The sequence below is a fragment of the Pieris brassicae genome, chromosome 10 (genome assembly GCF_905147105.1).
Source record: "Pieris brassicae chromosome 10, ilPieBrab1.1, whole genome shotgun sequence".
In the NCBI taxonomy this organism is placed as follows: domain Eukaryota; kingdom Metazoa; phylum Arthropoda; class Insecta; order Lepidoptera; family Pieridae; genus Pieris; species Pieris brassicae.
In genome coordinates, this window is record NC_059674.1 from 14606616 (window position 1) to 14630400 (window position 23785).

Consider the following 23785-nt stretch of genomic DNA (forward strand, 5'->3'; position numbering starts at 1 on the left):
AAAGAATTAAATAACAAGTATTGCTCATTATCCCTTCGGATATAAAACAAGATATCATACGTGAAAAAAAATAATAATGGCGCTACAACCTTTTTTAGGTCTTGGCCTCAGATTTCTGTATCTGATTCATGATCATTTGTTAAACTAATAGGGCATGTAGGTGATCACCCTTCTGTGCCTGACGCACGACGTCGACTTTTTGGGTCTAAGGCAAGTCGGTTCCCTCACGATGTTTTCCGTCACCGTTCGAGCTAATGTTAAATGCGCACATAGAAAGAAAATCCATTGGTACACAGCCGATGTCGAACCTACGACTTCAGGGATGAGTGTCGCACGCTGAAGCCACTAGGCCAACACTCTAATCATACGTAAAGTGATAAATATATTTTTTATTCATACAGAATTGGTCGTTTTGAATTTTACGACTCACCTATAATAATTTTGGATGATAAATCATATGGGTATTTCTAAATACGCAATTAATATTTACCTAATGACCGATATTTGAGTAAATATTCCTTGTAATGAGGGGATTACCTAGACTATGTCTGGTTCTCATTTGACCCTTATCTAGGTTGTTGATTTACAAACAGGAAAATGTACTGTACCCACACGCTTTGGCATAGGGGCAACCGATAAGGTATTTTGTCATTCGAATTTGTACTTTTATGTAAGCATCATTATTGATATTGCATTGTTTTCCTATTGACTTCAAATTATATAACAGATCTTGTGAACTTCATAACTGTTTTACCTTTAATTTGTTTTTATTTAGTTATCTTTACTAGTTGGGTAACGGTCTTGTCTTAATATGTCATAAATAAAAATGTTTATTAATACGAGACACGTAGTGGACTACCAAAAAGAATACATTATGAAACTAAAAACAAGGAAGGAAAGGACAATACAAGGTTTACTAAATGAATAATGTGTTATACAAATTATACAAGATTTAATTTCGAACTCATAATACATTAATTCCACTAAAAATATTCTGAGCAAATATTGATACATTGTATAATATCGCAATTTTCATAGGAGTTACAAAAAATGGAACCAAGGAAAAAATATAATATCTTGTTCTTAGATTCTGTATTAGTAAATCACTTTTTAATTAGTCTAAGAAATGACAACTTTACAGTGATTAATACCTCTAGCGGTTACACTCCCGATAAAGATACTTAAACAATTTGTGATAATAATAGACGCAATTTTGGTATTTGCTCTGGCATTTTGTTTACTCGATCTTTGAATATCTATTTCAAACACACAATGAGTATAATTTTAAAACGGAGCATAGTTTGTTTTTTAATCCGCAATGCATATAACAATTAAATAAAGTTTATTTAAAAACACATTGCATAGTGCATGTCACTATATTCTTTTTGATGTGTTAGGATTAATCTAATTTTCAGTATTTTAAAGAGTGTAACACATCTCAAGATGCAATTGATTGATTAATTGGGCTCACCTTAATGTGGAAGCTCTAAAAGCTTGACAAATAATAATTATACCATAAATGTAATATACATATATCGCTATATTGTTATTATTCGCGATCATATATGGTCTGCTAAGATATATATTTAATTATGAATTACTATTCATCTATTGTATCAACCGAAACTAATGCGGAAACAAATAACCGCGTGGCCAGAACTTGAAATTCTACTTTTGAAATAAAATAGTTAAAGCCAAGAGCAACTTCTTGTCTAGGATATTTAAGCATATATAAGATAATAGTAATGAGACGAGAGAATACGAGATTGTTTAATACATTATTTTAAATTTGATGTGCGACAATCACCTAACCACGGAATGACCCTTTATTCTTAATTAAGGATTTACAATTAAACATTTCATTATTTTTGAAATTTTTCATTCAAAATAAATGAATAATACTGCTATATTTCTTTGGTATCGTTTTGCTTTTCTGTTTTAAACATGCACAATGCTATCTGTTGGATAAAATTATAATAAAAATAAAATCATAAATTTAAAGCGTTTCTGTTTATGTTATGTCCGATTGTAATCATGTATAATTGTTGTAGTGAGAATCACCCTTATGTTAGTCTATGGGTCGACTATAACCCTAACTACTATGCGTGTTCAATACAATCATGTTTTTAGTATGCTCTTAGGATAGCCTGGTTTCTGCAGTGCCTCGGAACAGCATCTAGAAGACTTTGGCAGATGACCTGTCTTCACCTATCATGAGGCATTTGTGCGTACACTTGTCGGTACAGATCGACTTCATGAGTTTTATGTTATTATATCTATCTTTTTGGTAATAATATACTAACACTAGTCTGTAAGCTTATACTATATGATGGATTATTTTATCGGACAAATAAATAATAATAATTCGTGATGATTTAGTTAAAATGTTTTATTGAAATATTTAAAGATCTTTACTCGGTTCGTCGAAGTTAGTCCCAGCCGTTGTGTAACTGCCATATATGCATAGCGCAATAACACTTTACTGCGCTAAATATGTAGCATATAATATTGTCAAAAAACCCTTACCAGTTTGGACATGAAGTACTGGGAAAAACTAGAGAAAGCTTGGTCTTGAAGACACATTGTACATGTATTGAAATCGGCGATGTGTGTTGCGCACAGAAGGGTGATCACTTCCTCTTACCAGTTACATATAAGAAATATCACAAAAAATATTTTAAGGGCTCGGAGCCTTAAATTTTTTTTTAAGTTATATTTCTTGTGGCGCGTTAGGGAAAAATGATGCGATAATTTTTCGAAGCGCGCGCACACCATCACAAAATACCGACACCCGTACACGGTCCCAAAAAAACACTGTTGTTCAGGGTGTGTAACAAGGCATAGCCAACATGTTAAAATAAAATAAAAATCTTTAATTGTGTAGAAATATTAATTTGTAATATTTAAATAAACTTTATTTAACTAGATAATGCGTTATACTAAAACTTTCAATGTTTTATATACCTATTTTCTATTGTTAGTGTCGTTTTTTTTCTACAAACGTAGAAAGAAGGGCGAAAGATAAAATCTTTAAAGAGATTTTTATCTTGTTACGCAAGGTATAACTTCTAACTAACTTTCCTGGTAATAAAAAGAAAATCCTACGCCATTGAAAACTGTTCAATTCTTCGGTGTAATATCAGTTAGTACTTCTCTAGGTTATAAAATACAGCGATTATTTGTATGATACTTAAGTGTCAAGCCATAAAATACTTTGTCAAGTTTAGTTTTATTAGTCAATGTAGAAATAGCGCAGTATAAAATATTGTAATTTTACTTGTTTTATTTTTACATCCGGTCATTGTTTATTGTTTTATTCCGACCATCAGCTGGTGCAAGTCCATTGATTTGTAATTGTTTTTACCGTAACGCGGTTTTTAAGTGCTAACGTGGATTAAATCCGAATACAAATTAAAAAGCAAAATTTTAGAATAATATTTAAAAATAGAACATATTAGTGAAACGATAAAAAAAATATGGCCAGTTTAAATTTTATTCAAGGAGTCTTTACTTTTTTATTTTTCATGGAAAGTTACATGATCTTGAAGGTGAATGTATAATTAAATATATCTTTATGAGTACTTAAATATGACCTAAAAATGCTAATTAGCAAGCTGTTTTTTACAATATTTATTTGTTTGAAAGCTTATAGAACTTCCGCGTGTGTACTTATAAAACAATAAATGAAAGGTTGGTTGTATTTTATTAAGTTAAAGCTACGTCAAGGAACTAAGTCCATGTAAGTCAGTAACAGTTTTAAATACTATTAAATTAAAAAAATAACTTTTATAACATATAATAAAAGAAAGAATCAAACTAAATAAAAACACTTGACAATGACATGATGGATTCATATGAAACTGCCTTCTCCAAACATGTCATTAATGTTGTTCCAGTATGGATTTCCCCAACAAGTAATCGGTCAACATGGCTACGGTCAATGCCGTCTTCATTGAAAAGTTTAAAAATAATTTACATAGATTATGATGTCTTCGACTATTAACGATATCAGCAAAATTTGGTAAAACTTAACGCATATTCTTACAACCGTTATGAAATTATTATGATTGGCAAACAGTAATCATAATATTTAGATGCGTACAAGCTTAGTTATTTTTATAAAATTTCATTAAATATGGACTAGCCCAATTCTACAAAGCTATAATCGTTTTCTTATGCAAAGGATGTAGTAATTTTTAATAAAGATAGAATTCAGCAATAATAAAAATGACGGTGACACAGATTAATTCAAAGTCGAATTACAGAACACGTTGTACGATTATAGAATTTATATTTACATTCTGTATATATAATAGTATACCTTCAAATTAGCGATTATATTTATTAATAAAGCCATATTATATAGCTTGGATATTCAATTTGATTTCATAACAGTACGGAGTCGTCTTCCGAACGAGATACTCGTTTTGTTACTATGTTTTAATAACGATTAAATCTTAGAGCCATAGTGAAACATAACAACATTAAGGTACGTTTTTTCCGTCTTTACGGCTGAGGTCGTTCGATTTATGGATATTTTGCTTTATTAAACAGGATTTTATAGACAAAAATATTGTAACCGGATGCGAACGATTTTTATAATATATGATAAATTTTAATACAAAGATTTCTAGTAAGCATTGAATTTAATTTCAAATTAAATTTAACATTTCACGTCACACGTAACACATGTGAAATGTCAACTTTAATTTTCAATAGGTCAAAAGCTATTCATAAATAGTTCGTAAGCAATTTAATTGGTATATTTAAATAGTTTTAAGCTTCAAAAATCTTTATTAATAATAAAACATTTTGATATTTGGAAATTTACATGTCTTTAAAAAAGCATTACCTTGTAAACAAAACATTACAATTTATTATTTAAAATCAGTAAACCGGAACGGTAATGCCGTTGTCTAGTCGTAATATAATCAAATTTAAAAGCCCAGTTTATAAAATTACATATATAGATTAAAAATTCTTCACTCATTAACTCGTGTTAAATTTTTAATCTCCAAGTTTACATTGGCTATTTAAAGATGCCTAATCGATAATGTAAGTACGACATCTGCTTTATACTACATACATTTACAACTTCAATACTGTATAATACAATTGTTAAAATAACTTAATTTCTATCTACACAAACCAAGTAAGCCATCACATAATTTAATATTTATTGATGATGTTATATATATAACAAATATATATTTTTTAATTTCGTAATTTTTGTGTATCATATTTCACCAGTATTTATTATACGAAAAGTTTTTCACATTATTTTTATTTCAACTAATCAGATAGTTCATTAATTCATTACTGACTGAACGTTATTAAATGTTAAACTGTGACCATCAATCGCTATTCTTATAATTTTTATATTCATAGTACATATGTACAATACATCAATAATCTGAAATATAATCATTTTAAATGTTTTATATTTTTAGTTGTAATGAATATAACATAATACTTGAATTATTATGTTATATTAATGACAACCAAATTAAGTCCAACATTACGGCGAACAAAAATAGAGTATAAGTGTTCTCTTGGCTCTATTACGCTTATCAATGAAGCAAAAAACACAAATCAATTCCATAGAAAGCTTTGGAAATAACGGTGAAAATAAATGAAAGTCAATATTGGTCATGGTACCATGAAAAGTAACTAGCTAAGGTCTAATTATTACTTCCCGCAACGTCTACTCAATCAGCCTGAAACTTTCTTTAACTTATTTTAAGATATCGCTTCACGGAATTAATTTATTTTTATATCATATTTTAATTACATATTTAAAATGGAACAATTTGATAGTGTACAAAAGACTAATAGAAATTAAACCAATTAACCAAGTTTATAAGTATCAAATAATGTTGGTTCAATAAATTGAATTTCTCGTTGTCGATGTGATACATAAATTAGACGTTATACTAAATATACGGCGATAGTAATCACAAACTTGTTACCGAACTGATTGTAAATTACATAATTTAAAAGAAATACTAATGGAGAACACATAAAAACAAAGAAATGGGTACACCGGAAATAAAATGTAATATTAAAACAAAAGGTAAAAGGCTTAAAAAACCGTTATTACATAGACATATTAAACCTGACCATTATTTGATATCCATATCATAAATAATTTTACTATCGTTAAATAGATTAAATTCTCTTGGACTAAAAAAGACTATTCAAGAGACATAAATAATATTTTCGTACTTACATTTTCTATAAATCTACGTAGAAACAGTACTTCGCTAAAAACATGAAACGTGGAGCTATGTAAAATATGTAAAAAACGTTCGCGCTTATCGTTCGTTAAACGTTCAAGAAGTTCTATAAAACATAAATTTAGTTTTAACCGCAACCAAACAAAAAATCTGTTTTTCTAATACAAAATATAAAAACCTAATTTACTTGTCATACACAGATGAAACGTCTTGAAAACATCCCGTAATAACAATGATAATGAGCATTGCAAGTTCAAAGTCACGATAGTAATAATGCGGTAAGCAAATCTTACGTCCGCGTCCGACAAAGGGTTATCAGATCAGCACATTCTTATACCTAGTCTGAAAAATTTAATCTTTTTAATCTATAATCTGTGTAGATTTAAAAAAAGAACCAACAATTGTCATGTCGCTTTGTTGTATCGACAGCGTCTCTAGACACTCAAGCGATCAAACTCATACTCAAAATAACTTTATTCATATAGGTAGGTAATGATTCTAAATTTAAATTTACCACCAGTCAAGCGCGTAAAGTGGACAAGAAACTCTCCGCCACTCCTTTTAATCGACAAATTTTGAGTTATGTCACAAATCGTTTGAACAGGAGCAAATCAATGATCAATCCCAAGGATAAGGATCGTTTAAACAATCGTCAAATTTATAAAAAGCTTTATTGTTTAATTTACGTTTAAGGAGAGTTTTGAATGTATTCAGTGATAGTTCTCTAATTGCGCTTGGGAGTTTGTTGTAAAATCGAATACAATTTTCATATAAGGAGTGGTTTAAACACTAATTAATCAATAAACCACTCACAATCACAAACCTTTACTTACTTTAGTTTATCGCATTTAAAAGCCCATGGGATCGCGTAGGTCTAAAAACCTTTATGAACAATTGTAAAATTCGAAAGCGACCTCGAAATCCTCCACAAACTGCGCACGCGTACGACTGGGTTTCATAATGCCTTTTGTAGTATCTATGGTCGAATTGTTGCTGAAAACTTTATTCGTAGGAAGCTAATTTAAAAAAAAAAAATTATTTGCAATAATAATATATCTTATTAAAACTCCTCCTAATTATATTTAAATAATATTATAATTTTAATGTGCAAGTATACATACACCAGCTAGTTCTAGCAACCCTAACATAGAGATTAAGATGAGCAAACGATCGATTCATTCCAACTAATTATTCAAGCTATTAAATACAAGATAATACGTAGTCACGATATCTGTGGTTATTGAGAAAAGCAATCTTTTGTTTTGCAACAACATTAGTAATTGAAGTTTTCCTGCTACGCTTCAATGGACTTTTCAGTATAAGATTTCATTCCGTTGATAAGTGATACCGATAGATAGCAGACTTGTGTTCGTAATTCAAAATTTAAATTCGGAACCATATAAGTTAGAACGGTTTACTATTAGTTTCTTGCTCTAAGTCATTATAATTTGAGTAAAAACACCGGTTTTTTTCATGTCCGATTAAAAAGGAGTTTGACAAATTTCAAAGTGAAATATGTAAATTAGTATAAATCCATTATCATTGTTGCAATTGAGGTCTTTGAACTGCTACTAAGATAATGCATCGAGTCGTCAATATTATCTGCAATTTGATGTATGAAATGGTGTCAACTTTGACGATATATTTTTAATCCATAAATTTGTACAGTTAGTTAACGACTGATTCAAGAAAGCCTTAAGCTTTATACAAATTTAGACGTAATATTATGTATGTTTATTTTAGATTTCAAAGTATCAGGCCCGGTATTCTACAACTTCCAATATTTTTAGTTCTTAACTAGAATCTGTATATCCTGATGTTTTTGCTTGCAGTTTCGATATACCTTTCTCAATATTAATACTAATATAATAATAAATATTTCTTATTTGACATTATAATAATTAATATGACGTTTTCATGCCTAATTTTTATTATATTATATTAGCGCCGATGTCGCAACTCCGTATTAAAGTCTGGATGTCTATAGTTTTTAGTTACAGAATACCGGGGCTGATACTTTGACACTTAATATACTGCAATGAACATACACTACTTATTCTGATTCAAAATCACTGTTTTACTTTCTTAAAAGATCATTTTTAATGTTATCAGGGCCTTTCGAAATGACCCTTGCTACAGGTATAAAAAGATTTGCACTATTCTTTTTATTTAATGATTAATAACGGCCACGTTTTAAGACACGAATTAACCGGTTAAGTGTGAACCGTTATCCTAACAAACGTAGACCGTACTAAACCCCAGTTTAAGAGCAAGTATGGTTAAAACAGATGTTTGATTTAATAATTATGTATAGTTTTTTATTAAAATAATACTTGCATTCTGTTCCTAAATCCGTATTTGTTGGAGATTATAAATGGTAATGGACTAATTCTACGAGTGTTATAAAAATAAACCGAGCTTAAGAATGTTCTCTTAGTGTATAAAAGTCAGTGATTTTACATTTTATATTTATTCTGAGCGCAGGTGTTTTCTGTTAATTTGGCGTGACGTATTTAAATAAATGGTGTATTAGGATTTGTGAACTTTGTGCTCAATTTGTGTAAAATGTCTCGGAGATACCAAAACAGGATGTGCGGTCAGCTTTTGAGTCAATATGGTAAAGTATTTTTTATGTTTTGTTTAATAAAAATTTACAAAAGCCTGAAAACTACTTAGATTTATAATACGAAACGTCTTTTTGTAATTTTTTTGAGAATTAAATATATGCGTGAAAATATTTTTTTAAGTAAATTTTAAATTAACAAGTTAACTTATTAAGCCATATATATTGTACGATATATTAAAAAAACAGTATTTTTTTATTAAAATATCACCAATTTGTCTATGTATGAGAATTTTCATAATTTATTTATTTACAGCATGAGTAGGCCAAATGTTGACTAAAAAAATACATTATTCAATTAAAAGTAATTATACTAGAAAATGTTTTGCGAAAGCTTAATCTTTTCAATAATATACTAGTAGGGAAGGCCGGGCAAGACACATATGTTAAGGGATAATGTAAATAAAACTACAATCTGATAATTAATAGAAATTTCTACTTTTAATTTGTACTATGGTTGATCATCTTTGGGAAATAATCACATAAACTTAAAAACTTTAATGATTTCTATATTAATTATGAGCATTAACAAAAAGTATCAATTATCCTTTTTGCCCGAACCGCCCAGGCAAAACGTTTACGCTCCAAGGGCAAGAAGGATAATGATGAACTAATTACGATCAGTCTTCGCATCTATCATAGAAGTAGCTGCTAATTCCTACATAAGAAATGCAGTCTGTATTCGCCCAACTTCTGCGTCGATTACATTAGATCCAATTTTCGGTTGGAAGTTCAGTGTATTTTTAGCACACTAAACCGTAAAAATCTGATTTCGGATTTTTTATTCGATTGTTTGATTTATTTAGTTTTAGCCTTGCTAGGACCTAGTAAATCTGAAATTTTGGAGATCTTATTATTTACCTTCTGAATTTGTAATGCTTGCTAACCTTTAACGGAAGTAGACGTCACCTGTGATTTCTGCCTCTTGTGTTTGTGGCGCTTTTTTGGAGTAGCCATAGTTGGAATAGGACTAATTTCGAATGGCTTGGGGCTTGTTGCATGATGGTACTGGATGATTTTCTGCTAGTAAATGAGTTAAACCTTCTTCCAGTATATTGGAATTAAGCAAAGGCGTAGTTTACCTTCAGTCTCTATTTCTTAAATACTATAGCTTCAATTGCGTTTACTGTTGTTGCTGGAGAATCATTTAAAGCGCAGACTGTTACAGTAGACGACGTCCAATTAAAATGTTCTATGCTCACTGTCAACGATGCATCATTTACAGGACCTCCAGTCATAGTGTATGGAAAGGACGGTCATCTTTGATAAAGTGTAATTTTCGTCTCCAAAAACATTTGTATCCTAAGGCCAAATTTCCGGTTTTACAAACGGAATTCTGGACCGAATTTAATAGAATTTATAATACCTATATCTATAATTAAAGTTGTCAAAATACTGTTAAAATATTTCTTACTTAGGAAGGTCATAATAGAAAAACTAAACGGATACCTATCCGTTTTGCCCATATTCGTTTTGCCCAACACGCTCATATTAGAAAGAAGTCAAGACTTGAAATAATTTTAGTAGGTAAACAAAAGTTAACCATCACAAATAATACTTAAATAAACGTGCAATTGGCTAAATAAAATATTTCGTAGATAACTAATATAAAAATTTTAATGTTACCTGGACAAAAATCGTAACAAAAGAACGGTATTTTTTTTCTTTTTAAAACAAATGCACATTGGTTTGGTTAAACTGTCATGGCATCGCCGGTCGCACATGAAACGAATTTAAAAAATTGCCAAAGCGCTATCTATCATAGATTTATAGAAAAAACGGTTACTCTTCTTGCCCGCACTATGCTTCTTGCCCGAGCTTCCCTACTTGTTATTATGTTGCCTTTCCCCGTCAATTCTCTTTAATCTGGCGCTAACTTCGGTGTATTAATCAGTTTGTACTTGTTATTTTCACCAAGAAATATAACCGCAACAATAATTTCTCCCAAGTTGGCGGCCAGTTCTCCTTCAAATATGTTTTTATATATACCGTTTTTAAGTGATTCAATACAAACGCGGAAGTATCTACGTTATTTTAACCGTTGAAATTACGCAAATTATCACGACAGTCAAATGATGAGTAAATTGATCACATTACATGGACGTAACATTTATCAATCATAAGGTCGCGATGAACATGACAGATAAACATTAACATATAATTATAATAATAAAAGCCTTTTATTTCAGATACTTTACATTTAAATACATTCTTATTTCTATTATCTTATTTTATTCTAGATATGTATCTATTAGAATTATATCAAATGCCTTTTTTGGATCTTCCTTTCGCACACAACTCCTTTTATTTTAAAAATGAATAAAAACAGTCTAGAATAGTTATATTACGCCCATCATAGCGTAGCATACACTGACTGCACTCAGTGACAATTATAGGAGTCAGTGACCAAATCAGTTAAGAAAGTGTTTTAAATCGGATAAACTTTTTATTCAGATCCCCACCTTCTAGACATTTATAAGGCTGAAATGGGTTACGGCGTAGAGCGTTTCTTCCTCCTGTCTTACTGCTTGGCCTGTTGCTGGCCAGGTCTTGTTGCCAAGACAGGACTTAGGATAGTAAGACAATGGGCGGAATTGGACTTTGTATTTCCCAGTGAAGCTGTACAGCAGATTGCAGTGGAAAGACAGTATTATATAAAAGGAAACTCCGTTCCATTAGACGTTGAAGTTCAGCATCAGAAAGGTTAGTTTTTATTTATTAATATATCGTTGGCTATATCAATTACGGCAACTGTTTATCACCTCGGTTATCATGTACTTATATCACCTTTGGTTCGATTCCTGGGGAAACAATAATAATTTTGGTTGATAGCCTGATCACCTAATTAGGTTCTTTAGCAATTAATTAAGAAGACCAAAGATAAGCGTAGCGATGTAGCGAATTAAGTCATGACTTTTGCTTACACCCGTGTAAGACTATTTTGTCTTTTTAACATACGATATTTTTAGGTCCAGCAAAGTCCAGAATATTCATAACTATACCTCGTTTCGATATGGGACGTCCAATGACGTTCGGTACTGTTGAGGATGATAGCCGCATTCGTGCCTATCCTGACTACTCTTGGCACGACAATCAGGGCCTCAACTGTGATGGAATGACTTCTGTTTTTCGTGTCGCTGTAAGTGAATTTATCATTGCATTTTACTCATATTACGCGATTTCGTTGTTCTATCCGTAGCTCCTTAGACGTCGTTCCACAACTGAGAGATTCTTAAGACAGTTTTTGCCGCCACCACTTTGCGGAACCAACTGCCCACTGAAGTATTTCCGAACCAATTAAAAGCGTGCTTCTTAAAAGGCAACGGCAACGTACTTACTAACCTAGTCCATGGGTGGCATCACTTAACATAAGTTTAGCCTGCCCATTTGCACCCTGTGTTAAAAAAGTTACATTACCGTGATACATGATAAATAGCGACAAAAATTACATCTTACGAGCGCTGATAATTATACTCGGGACTCAATTCCTCGATGTAAACATTGAATAAGCCAGTAAAGTATATATTGATATACGCACTAACCTAGTGGGCTAATTATTTAAACTCCATTTATTCATTGAGCGTAATAAAGACTAACAAAAATACATTACAATTTATTTACTTAAGGCAATAACCGTTGCTCACGACTGTAACGTAAAGTCGTTTAAGATAACCTACATTTTCTCGCCTAATTGGTTTTTCATTTTTTCTGATAAGTTTTTACATAGGCTGGACTTATAATTAAAAAAGAAAAAACAAGACATTCTAATTTTAAAAATTTGACCTTGTCTGTTTATAGCTTTGAAAGTAGCTTGAAAGTTTTTTAATTCCTTCCTAGTCAGCCTGATACTATATTAGCTAAATACCAAAGATTACATTGTCTCTGGACAATACCGGTAATTATACTTGTGATTACCATATTTAATATACGAACCAATTCAGCCTCGTTAAGCGCGATAAAAGCCATTGCCACTGCATAAATATCGCGTTCACCCTTTAAATTACTCTACTATTTTAATGGTCCAGTGAATATTCTATCTCGCTCTTACCTCTTGATTACTACTACATTGATGAAAATATTGATATAATTTACAACAATCTTCCAACTTACCGTAAATTTGTTTATCATGCTTTTTATGAGGTTTAAGTTTCTATTTGCTTGCTTATGTTCTAATATAATTGGCGTGTATTTGTATAAATTTTGTCATATTTTCTTATATAATTTTTTCAATACACGTTGTTTTAGAAGTTATTCCAAAAAATTACAGAAATAAAAAAGTATAAAATAAGCAGGGCTAGACTAATTTAAATTTGTTCGAACCAGTGTATGTATTAACTATTTAAGTACATACTTAAATAGTTAATACCTATATAATAATAATCATAATAAATAAAAATGTGTTTATTCGTTTTAAGTTCATAATATGCATCACTTTAGTTAAATTTAAGGACCTACGATAGCCCTTTCCATAAGAAATTTAGCAGTAAAAATTGTACGTACAACATTAAAATTTTACAAATTGTACAGAAATCTAGTTTTAACAACTTTTAGCCACTTTCCTGACTTACTATTTAAAATTTTGACATTTATCAACATAGAACCTAGAATTGTTTGGACTTGGACGAAAGCCTTATCCACAGCCATCATCTAGAGAAATGATTCCACGTAATTCCTTTACTTTCCCTCCAATAAAACTCCCACACTCGGGAAATTCACACTTCTGAGCCATACCACGCACCTCGCTCTTTTAAGATTGTAAAGGATTACTAAATTACTAAGTTTTTAAGACGTTTAATATATAAACATTGTATTTATAGATAGATAAATGCCAGCGACTGTGGGTAATGGACTCCGGGAAGATAGGGGACGCGCAGGTTTGTCCACCTCAACTCCTTGCATTCAACCTCCATACTGACCAGCTGATATATCGTCACCGTGTAAATGCGTCAAGCTATGTTGCCTCATCTCTATTCATAACACCTGTAAGTACCGCTGTTATTAGGTGTTTAAAAAAATCACCTCTTTAAGTGTTGTAGCAGAGATTCTTGGATATGAATTAAAATATTTCAATGATATCATTTCGCATTTATTGACCATACAAAGTATGCCTTAAGTTTTTAGAGGTTCTTTATTTCAGATATAAATTATATTTGTTTACCCTTATAAAATTTTAAATAATCTTCATCTATTTATTGATTCTATATTAGATAACATAGAAGTCCTAATAGTTTATATTTCATTAAATTACGAATTTATTAAATTTACATAAAATTACGTTGTGTAAAGTTGCGTTTAAAACTAAATGCAGGTTTTTGTAACCTTCAACATTATTCCAAATATATTATTCATATATAAGAATTATCAGTATGTATGTTGATTTTTTCAGAGTTATTAGAAAAAGTAGACGACTTTGCGTAACACCTACATGTCACTTTCAGGTTGTGGACATAAAGGGGCACGATCCAAATGACTGTTCTGGCACATTTGTGTACGTGGCCGACGTGTCTGGCTTCGGAATTCTGGTCGTTGATGTTGACAGAGACCGATCGTGGAGAGTCTCACATCGTCACTTTTTCCCTTATCCATCGCAAGGATCGTTCAGTATTGACGGTATATACTTAATTTTTTTACAACATAATAACATTTCTAAACTTTTCTGTAGCTACACCTTACATCTGACCACAAATCCGTGAAGACGTCAATCACTGAATCCCGTTGCTGAAGTTTCCTACTGCTAAACTTACATACAACTTTTCGACCTGAGACACTTGTGACATCGGGCATGCCAGGCAGGAGTTAGACTGGTTAAGAATAGGATCCTTTAGGTCCGAAAATGCGCACAACAACCTTCATCACACTTTTAATCCAAAACACATCGAAAATAGTATCGAGTAATTCTTGAAAATGAAAAAAATTTAATAATGTACAAACTTTATGAAAAATGCGGGAGACTCTCGACATAGGAGTAATGTTAAATTTCTTCCTTGTTAATGTTTATTATAAATCTTTAACTTGGCATGGGAATATGTCAAAAAATAAATATGTGTATTTTTCAGGTGAGACCTTTGACTTGATGGATGGGGTATTTGGCTTGGCGTTATCCCCTCGTCTATCAGATGGATATAGATTCCTTTACTTCCACGCGCTTGCGTCGGTAAAAGAAAATGTCGTGCGGACCAGTGTCCTTCAGAACGATTCCTTCATCCATGATCCAAACGCTGACCCAAACTCTGTTAGCGTAAGTTTATATATTTTTATAGTCAGTGTCTATTAAAGTTACGAACTAAATTTACACTTGTAACATTACAGAGGCTACCAATTAAAAAGTCTATAAATTGCAGGTATTTCCAGAAGAAAGACCAAATCAATCAGCAGCTGAAGCCATGAATAAGGATGGCATTTTGTTCTTTGGTTTAATGGAACCTCCGGGCATATGGTGCTGGAATTCAGCAACAGAATACTCAACGAGAAATTTCCATCAAATCGCCATCAATAGAGAGACATTACAGTTTGCAAGTGGTGTTAAAATCGTGAATAATATCAAAGGGGAAGAAGAGCTTTGGGTATTAACCTCAAGCTTCCAAAGAGTCATGACCGGAACATTAAGTTCTGATAGAATTAACTTCAGAATACACGCTGAGAAGGTCCCAAATTTATTACAGAACTCTCCATGTGTGATGACCCCAAAGGACCGGGCGGTGGGGCATCATGCCAATCTGATCACACCAGACAAACCCAGACATTTTTACAAGTATGGGGCTGTAGCATTTCTTTAGAAATCCAGGCCATGTCTCATAAAATGCAAGAAGAATTTGTATTAAATCTCAATTAGCCATACCTACTTGCCCAATAATGAGTATTAAAATAGCTATATAATTAATTTATAAATACAATTTATTTGCAATATTAAACAGACTGTTTTATAATATCTGTATACATTTGCACCTTTCTTGAGATGCTCATGTCAATGTGTTTATCTTCTATGCCGACAATCAAGCCGCCAATGATTGAAGAATCAACTTTTTCCGTTAGTGTAATATTCTTGCCCTTTACAAATTTCTTCAGAGCTTCCATCAAAGTTTTGCGTGTCGATTCGTCTAGGGGCTTAGCAGTGATCACTTCACATAGCGCTTCATTGCGATGTGCCACCATGACCGTAGAAAATAATGTTATCATTCGTCTAAGCATTTTCAGACGCCCGTTCTCGGCGACGACAACTAAGAAATTAATAGCCGCGGGAGGCATACCTGTGTGGTTTAAAGTGAATTAGAATAAGTAGTATATATTTCTTATATGAAATTTAAAGGAAAAGACCTGCTTTTTCTCCAACATCTTTCAATAACTTCGCTTTGTCACCTGCAGAAATCATACTAGATTCAATAAAATCTATTATCTTTGGCTTCACCAGTTCTTTTTGCAAGGTTTGCAAATGTTTTTCTACTTGCTCCATTTGTTTCATTTGTAATGCTGCACTGTAAAGCGCACTTACATAGCGTCCTTCAATACCTTAAAAGTACATTTGGTGTAGAACTTGTCAAAAAACCTTAATTCTATAAACACTGAACAATTTCAATAAATGATTTTAGGCCCGTACGGATTAAGAATCTTACCGAAAATTGATATCGGAGGCTGTGTTGATTTCGCCACTATACACATATTTCTAAAGAGCGGAAAACAAAATGAAGAGTATTGCATTTTTCAATTACTTTTTATGTAAGACGTGAGACATATTATGATGGCAATACGATTGTCAAAATATATCGTAGTTAAATTTGCAGCAAAAAGGACACATAGCTCTGCCATCTTCATCGAACATTGCGTAACCGAGAACACACGGCAAAACATACATGAATCTAAGGTTCTAAACAGAAACGTATAAATTCCTACACGTATGATAATACTTTATTTTATTAACATAAATTGTACAGATTATCTAAGCAAGTACGTCATATTGAAAGGCTTGATCTGTCTCCAATAAGGCTCTAATATACATCACGAGGGATCCAAGTGCCATCGCTGAAGTCAAAGAGTTGCAGGTGCCGCCTTCTGAGGTCGCTGCCTTTTTAATACGATACTCCTCCTAAAATACAATTTTATATATAGAATATAATATTACGATTTATAAATTTCTATATAATCTGTTAAAACACGTTACTTCTCTGTCCTTTTTTGAGGACTTTGTTGTGGCATCTACGAAACCAGTAAGTCGTAGAAATGGTTGGCGGTCGTCAGCAAAGCAACCCCGAGGCTCTTGCCAGGACATTATTTTATTCATCCATCGTGGTTTTATGAATTCACCATAGCCTTGTGATGCGCAGTACAGAACTAAAATATTAATGACTACTATTAGTCTATCTACATAAAACAGATTACAAATCTCGCAGTGAATTATAAATAGAATGATGATAACCTTATATAGACTATTAAGAGATTATGAGTTAACCGTGTTTTAGTTTAACCATTATATTATTATGTTATTTGGTCTGCTTGCACCTACCAGAATTACATAAGCGAAGCGCATAATCCATGTTGAAACTTGCTAGGTATTTTTCGAAAACAACTTAAACGTATTCTGAATATTTATTAGTTTGTAAAACTTACATTATTGTGTCCTTAGCGATCCCAATCCGCATCTATATTACATAGATACATATAAGCTATATGAAGAGCCTTATCACTTACTTTGTTGCATAAACAGAGTCCTTGTCCCAGGAGGGTGATCCCATGCTTCCAGTGACTTGGTTTCTTTATATATTTGTATACATAGCTTATAGATATTTGCTGATATATCAACTCCCTCCATGCAATCAAACATGCGCGCTAGAGCCATGGCTCTCACCCTACTCGTTTGTTGGTACCCCAACGCCGATCCTTGCATTATTTGGATTTGACATTCCGTCGTCATTTCACAGGCGCCTTCAGATTGTGCTGTTTGTGTCTCCATCGCGGATATTAATAATTGCATGGTACAGGCATCTTAAATGGGAATAATATGAGAACTATATTTGGTCATTGTATATGTGAAGTACAACCTAGTTATAGTACTAAAGCAATGTCAGTTTTGTCCAGAAATTGAATCTTATCAATAGCTGCTTACTTACTATACATATCTTTAAATCTATATGTCTTAACGGTTTACAAATACATTAAACTTAAACGTAGCACGAAGCAACTTAACCATATTGTCACGAAAAATTACCAAACCCCTGACACAAATTGCATGGCAAAACGTTAACAAAGTGTATTGTAAAGTATCAAGTTTAGTGTTGTGTCTCGTGTGCCATAATTTGTACTACATATACCAGCAATAAAATAATAGGTACTTTCATACGTTAGAATATAATTATGAAATTTACCAGCTGCTTTCCTGCTAGGCATTTTAGTTCTAGCTTCTTGTACGTATTGTTCAAAGTTAAATCGAAACGGCTTTTGTGTACCCATAGTTCCAATAGTCAAAGGCTCCATTACCGAAGAAAGAACATCGAGGTTTTCGTAAATTGTTTTGGCAACTAAAATATAAAAGTTATGTAAACTGCATGTTTGTTTTGAAGGAAATAAAAAAGCATTATTTTTATACATAAATGTATTATGTAATGCGTATACTGGCTGAAAGATTCTGGATGTAGTAGTAGTACATAAATTACAAAAAAACTACGAATTATAATTTAATATTCATTATATATTACATTCATTTTTAAAGGCGACAAAGTATAAATATAAACATTGTAAACAAATGTTTTTCCGCGTAAACGCCTGATGACATATTTGGCACATCATAGTAATCAAATGCACGTCAATCCTTTTCGATAAGCACGGTGCCATGTTAATACTGATTTTAATATAGACATTACATTTTATGAAAAATCTTTATTAACAAGGTGAGAATTATGAGAACTTAATTAGTATGCCAATTGCACATCGCCGTCGGACAGTTGTTTTAATTTTGTAATCTAGTCTTCTGGGCTCATAATGAAAAGTTATGTATACGTTATATTAGTTAAATACACGTATTTGTGTAAAAGGCCGTTTTAAATTTAATAAATACTGTAATATTATTAATAATAATGTGTACGCTGCTTCGGCTATATATGCAAACTCAACGAGTTGTGCGTTTAGTATGTTTGATTTCTTTGTTTGAGTACTGTTCAAGTATCATATATAAACATTTATTGCTATTTTTCTATTACCACAAGTATTAGTATTGATGTATAGGTATAATATTAAAATACAGATCAACAAGAACTGTTAAATACTAGCTTGCAAACAGTAAAATATTTCACTTCGAATATAGTAATTAAAGTTTCACCAACACATCACGAACGTAAAAGTTTGCTAAGTAATCGTGCGCTAGCAATGTAATCGTGTTATAAGAGGAATACAAAATGTAAATTTGGAAAGTCGACCTTGATCTAGTGAACGTTAGATTTGTTTTATTGTGTAGTAAATGATAGGACTTGCATTTGATTTAATCCAAGCAGTTTTTTTGGAACTATTAAATTCTGCAAATAGTCGACTGTGTCCTGTTTGTCAAACTTAGCACTAAGAATCGAAACAGCACACAGTAAAGTATGTCTGGTCATACGGATGACGTCCAGCGCCATCTTCCCGGGAGAGGTAGTGTGAAATATGTTAACGGGCATGCTGCCGCATGAATGATGATGGAAGTTCTGCTACTGATCAAACTAACATCTACAATTCGGTTCGTTCCGCCCCCATCTCATCGGAACGTGAAATGTGCTCGGTCTTAATCAATTAAGAAAACAGAATTGAATAAACCGAAGGTCAACAATGGTGTGTAAATTTGAGCTGTCTGATTCAACTTTACTGTCGGAAAGACTATGATCACCATATCAAATAAATATATCTCGAAATCGAACAGCACTCAGATCAGAACAGCAACAAAAACGAATCCAGATATCTCTTTGTGGCTCAAGTGTTAGACCGCTGGAAGAATTACTGCGCAGAGCTATATGATGCTGAAGGGATAAACAGAAGTAAATCATGGGCAACACAAGAGACCGATATTCTGTCATCTGAAATTGAGCATGCCATTAAATCTCTCAAGTGCAATAAATCACCAGGTAAAGATGCTGTTACAGCCGAAAATATTAAAAAAAACCTACTTCTTCTACTTGAGATGGGAGTTCCTGAACACCTCGTACCTTTAATACAGAATTTGTACGCTGAAATCCGAAGGGTTTTCCAGTGGGCGGAAAGAGTATAGAAAACATACGGTATGGCGAGGACATTGTTCTTCTGGCAAAATCCATGGAAGATATAACCACGAACACAAGAACTGTTTCAAAGACTCGACCTAGAAAGTAGGAACATAGGCTTCGCAGTGAACAATGCAAAAACTAAACTGGTGTTAGTAGACCGCTTTATATATCTCGGATCCCAAATCTCTTACGACAGCAGCTCTGTCCCCGATATATGTCCCGATATAGATAAAAACGTGAATCGGCATGGCTAAAGATGTCATGACACGTTAAGGCAACATCTGGAAGAAAAGAGGATTTGCTATCAAAGCCAAAATAAGACTGATATGGGCCTTGTCTTATTCTATGGAGTGGGCTATCTTGGCTCGAAAAAAGCAAAGGATCGCTGTTTGAGATCACCACATCTCAAAGCCTTTGAGATGTGGTGCTGGCGGTGAATACTCAGAATACCGTGGACTGCGAAGCGTACCAATACATCGATCCTGACCCAACTCGGCATACGGACTCGCCTATCATATGCCTACAGCGAATCGCATCTTATTTCGGCCATACAATGCGCAGAGTCGATGAGAACTTGAAGAAACTGACCATGGCAGGTAACACAGAAGGCAAACTATCACGTGGTCGTTCACCAATCAGATGGACCGATCAAGTGAAAGAGTTATCTTTTTAGACAGACTAGACATATAGTCAGATTTTTAACTAACTTTTTAGTTTATTTGAGAATGTAGTAACACAATTAATAAAAATTCGAAACTAATAGTAGAGTATTTGTATTTATCTAGTACAAGTCTGCAAAACTACTACTTTTCTACCAGGTAGACTAAGTGAACTCGAGATCATCATCGATCATTTCGGACGCCTTAGTTAGCGACAGGCTTTGTAAGGAAAGACGTTAAAGGTCAACGTTGGACGGACATCTTAAATAAATTCCACGCTATGCCACTTAATTACTTCAATAAAAATAACACAGTTTTTTTGATGTGTTACGTTACCAAAATGAATTGCGTACACATATTGCACTTAAATATTTAGGAACCGTTAATGCAATCGTTGCAATTTTTTGCGAATATGTATGTTAGCATACGCAATATAATATAAATAACAATTGTTGGGACCTCTCGTTTTAGTGTCATGTAAGCACTAAGGTTTTATATAGGCTATTGATAAATGTAAAATCAATTTTCTGCCATACTATTACGTAACGAAGTTGACCGTAAAATAAGGAACTATTAGAGAAAGTTGTTCTTAGAACTACCGCCTGCATTGCTGTATTTTACCTGGTAGCTAATTACCCCTGTATAAACAATTAAAATACAAAAGCGATAAAGAATAATTTTATAAAGACTAGTAGGGTGACATAGTACAGCTAAATATATCAATATAAATTACGATTTTAGTTAGTGTTTTAAAATAATTTTAGTATACGTTAATATAAGTATTACGAGATCACTTCTTTTCTCTCCCCTGTGATGTGTGATGTGTGTGTTTGTGTGCCCCTATGACTTTTAGATATAAAAAAATTATAATGATTTGTATCAGTTAATCGTTTGACAAACCATATTCATAATCCTTGCTCCTGTAAACTAGGGAAGTGAAATCAGTTTGATTTTGCACACGGTCCATTTTTCTCGTGATATTTTTCAGGTTTTCCTTCAATTTTCCCGGAACGGACTTATCCAATTCGTTTATCGTGTATTCCAATTGACCTAAAACGTTATATAACCGAATTTCATACTGCAACTACATAAGAAATTACATAACATTCACTGTAATTATCTCTAAATCCATTGTGATTTATTCCTAAATTGGATTTAAACCAACCCTTCGTAGAACAGGGATAATATTGGTAATTTTTTTCAGAAATTTAGTAGTTACTACTAGTAGTTCCGGGCGTCCAAAATCAGAAGCTTCCAGCACTCCCTGTCAGTGCTATCTATTACCACCTATTCCTAGCTTTCAGCTTCAGCAGGTCCTCCTCCACTTTTCCGATCCAGCGGTACGTAAGCCGACCTTCCTATACTTTTAGAGTCGCAGAGCTAATGCAGTAAGTTAGAAGTAATTCTTGAGTAAAAAATACTAATCTATCCTATTAAAAATGCACATTATGCTATGATTATATGCCCTACCGAGTTTTCTAACAATATTTTTAATAAAAGTATTTCCCTTTAAGATTACAAATCTGTTATTTGAATTGTTAATTGTCTTCACAGAAATACTACTTCAGTCGTAAATTTTGACATCAAATAGTTTTTTTAAATGAAGTAACTTACCTATTTTATAAGAAACGCTCAAAGTTAAAACCCGAAGTTGCACCTGACGTTAAATAATTTGCATCTAAACTAAGTTATTTTTTTCTGGTATAACGAATGATTGTTTTGATTTATAAGATAAAAAAAATATTCATTAAATTTAAAAATGGCATGCCTTCAAAAGTATCATCTATGAGGCACTTAGTACCACGATTATTAAAAAAAGAATTACCTCGAGCAGAACCAAGCGCGATATACCATTCTGGATCCTTTGACGGTTTCTTTTCATAATATTCTAGTAATTTGTCCAATGTAAGCGAGATTCTATACACCTTTGGTACATTATATATAAAGTCTTGTGTATCAAAGTATGGATATATAGCATATATTCTTACTACGAACAAAAATACGAGGCACTGCCGATACATTTTGAGTTTCAGTGTTAATTTTAGAATTTTATACGTTTATAGCTCACGGAAATCTCTATTAACCTACATGGCGGGTAGTGATTGGATACAGTTATCGGTTATACATACGACACATACAATTAGGTAAAATAAATTGAAACTAAACTTTTACTGCGATCTTTCTTGTAATATTCTAAAATGTTAGGCATTATTTTGTTATACTATGTTTAACGTAACAGTAGTAGATTTTAGGTATACTAATGTTGTAAAGAGGATACAATTTTTGTATGTTTGAACCGGTTTTAGAAACTCTTTTACCAATCTACATTATCAAAATATTACACAAATAATGTACAGCCGTGTAAATCCGGACAGGCCTAGTGGCCTTAAATTTGATCAAATTAATATAAAAAAACTTAATAAAGTATTTAAAGTGGCGACAAAAATATAAATAATGACTGACCCCGAAAGGTTTATGTTGCCACATACCTTACCCAGGTCTGTGAGTAGCAGAGTGCCTGGAGTAGTCTAGTCCCTCATACTTAAAGTGACCAAATTCAAAGTCAAAAATCATTTATTTATAGAGGTAACAAAATGTACACTTATGAACGATAATTCTTTGACTCAAAACGGGACATTGGTTTAATTTAGGTAAAAAAATAAGTAGTCAATGAAAAAAAAAACACTTATTTAAGTTATTTATTTAGACAAAGTTAGTTGGCTTAAAAGTTACAAATCACAAAATAAAGGTACCAAAAATGTTTGATTATATTTATCAGAAGAACAAATTTGTTTTAATATAGCTGGTGACGACTTCAAATAAGAATGAAAATCTTGGCACGTTTTTCTACTGCACAAATTTTCGCGCGGTTTCTGAAAACGGGACAATTTTGCGTCCCACAGTTCATTTCGTTGACACCGGTACTCGTAATTGGAAAAGGGGACAGTCCCGTTCAAAACGGGACGTCTGGTCACGTTACTCATACCCCAATGTCCTTCAGCGCCGTGTACATAATTGTCTTTCCACGTTGTATAAAAAAAAACATAC

At 32.4% G+C, this 23785-nt stretch overlaps 3 protein-coding genes across 7 annotated transcripts; 1 reads left to right on the top strand and 2 right to left on the bottom strand.

Moving 5' to 3' along the window:
- Positions 1-7483: 7483 nt before the first annotated feature.
- Positions 7484-16304, top strand: LOC123715802 (protein yellow-like). Of its 4 annotated transcripts, none has more exons than XM_045671115.1 (8): positions 7484-7603; positions 8721-8853; positions 11314-11562; positions 11829-11998; positions 13677-13841; positions 14298-14469; positions 14916-15097; positions 15201-16304. In XM_045671115.1, exons 2-8 carry the CDS (start codon positions 8802-8804, stop codon positions 15633-15635), a joined length of 1425 nt encoding a protein of 474 aa, XP_045527071.1. In that variant the 5' UTR covers positions 7484-7603; positions 8721-8801; the 3' UTR covers positions 15636-16304. The 4 variants fall into 4 exon arrangements, with proteins under 4 accessions (XP_045527071.1, XP_045527070.1, XP_045527073.1 ...); XM_045671114.1 differs by having other exon boundaries at positions 7579-7639; XM_045671117.1 differs by lacking the exon at positions 7484-7603 and adding an exon at positions 8359-8375.
- On the bottom strand, positions 15766-16730 carry LOC123715805 (ATP synthase subunit O, mitochondrial-like). 2 transcript variants are annotated; one of them, XM_045671121.1, is made up of 3 exons: positions 16470-16730; positions 16174-16356; positions 15766-16106 (listed from the first exon to the last, which is right to left on the bottom strand). In XM_045671121.1, the coding sequence occupies exons 1-3, from the start codon at positions 16552-16554 to the stop codon at positions 15766-15768; spliced, it is 609 nt and encodes a 202-aa protein (XP_045527077.1). In that variant the 5' UTR covers positions 16555-16730. The 2 variants fall into 2 exon arrangements, with proteins under 2 accessions (XP_045527077.1, XP_045527076.1); XM_045671120.1 differs by having other exon boundaries at positions 16174-16365; positions 16470-16724.
- An 8-nt stretch (positions 16731-16738) lies between these two features.
- Positions 16739-22825, bottom strand: LOC123715804. Its single transcript, XM_045671119.1, has 6 exons — positions 22563-22825; positions 21638-21787; positions 18216-18368; positions 17542-17835; positions 17015-17184; positions 16739-16939 (listed from the first exon to the last, which is right to left on the bottom strand). Exons 1-6 carry the CDS (start codon positions 22756-22758, stop codon positions 16793-16795), a joined length of 1110 nt encoding a protein of 369 aa, XP_045527075.1. The 5' UTR covers positions 22759-22825; the 3' UTR covers positions 16739-16792.
- Positions 22826-23785: the final 960 nt, after the last annotated feature.

What these genes read in the sequence shown, in the direction of transcription:
- LOC123715802 (XM_045671115.1), top strand. Translation starts at nt 8,802, where the DNA reads ATGTCTCGGAGATACCAAAACAGGATGTGCGGTCAGCTTTTGAGTCAA. An exon ending in TGAAGTTCAGCATCAGAAAG is followed by an intron (nt 11,563 to 11,828) that starts GTTAGTTTTTAT and finishes CGATATTTTTAG; the next exon opens with GTCCAGCAAAGTCCAGAATA. An exon ending in CATCTCTATTCATAACACCT is followed by an intron (nt 13,842 to 14,297) that starts GTAAGTACCGCT and finishes TGTCACTTTCAG; the next exon opens with GTTGTGGACATAAAGGGGCA.
- LOC123715805 (XM_045671120.1), bottom strand. Translation starts at nt 16,554, where the DNA reads ATGCAATACTCTTCATTTTGTTTTCCGCTCTTTAGAAATATGTGTATA. An exon ending in GCCTCCGATATCAATTTTCG is followed by an intron (nt 16,366 to 16,469) that starts GTAAGATTCTTA and finishes TGTACTTTTAAG; the next exon opens with GTATTGAAGGACGCTATGTA. An exon ending in AGATGTTGGAGAAAAAGCAG is followed by an intron (nt 16,107 to 16,173) that starts GTCTTTTCCTTT and finishes TAAACCACACAG; the next exon opens with GTATGCCTCCCGCGGCTATT.
- LOC123715804 (XM_045671119.1), bottom strand. Translation starts at nt 22,758, where the DNA reads ATGTATCGGCAGTGCCTCGTATTTTTGTTCGTAGTAAGAATATATGCT. An exon ending in CGCGCTTGGTTCTGCTCGAG is followed by an intron (nt 21,788 to 22,562) that starts GTAATTCTTTTT and finishes ATAACGTTTTAG; the next exon opens with GTCAATTGGAATACACGATA. An exon ending in CCTCAAAAAAGGACAGAGAA is followed by an intron (nt 16,940 to 17,014) that starts GTAACGTGTTTT and finishes ATTGTATTTTAG; the next exon opens with GAGGAGTATCGTATTAAAAA.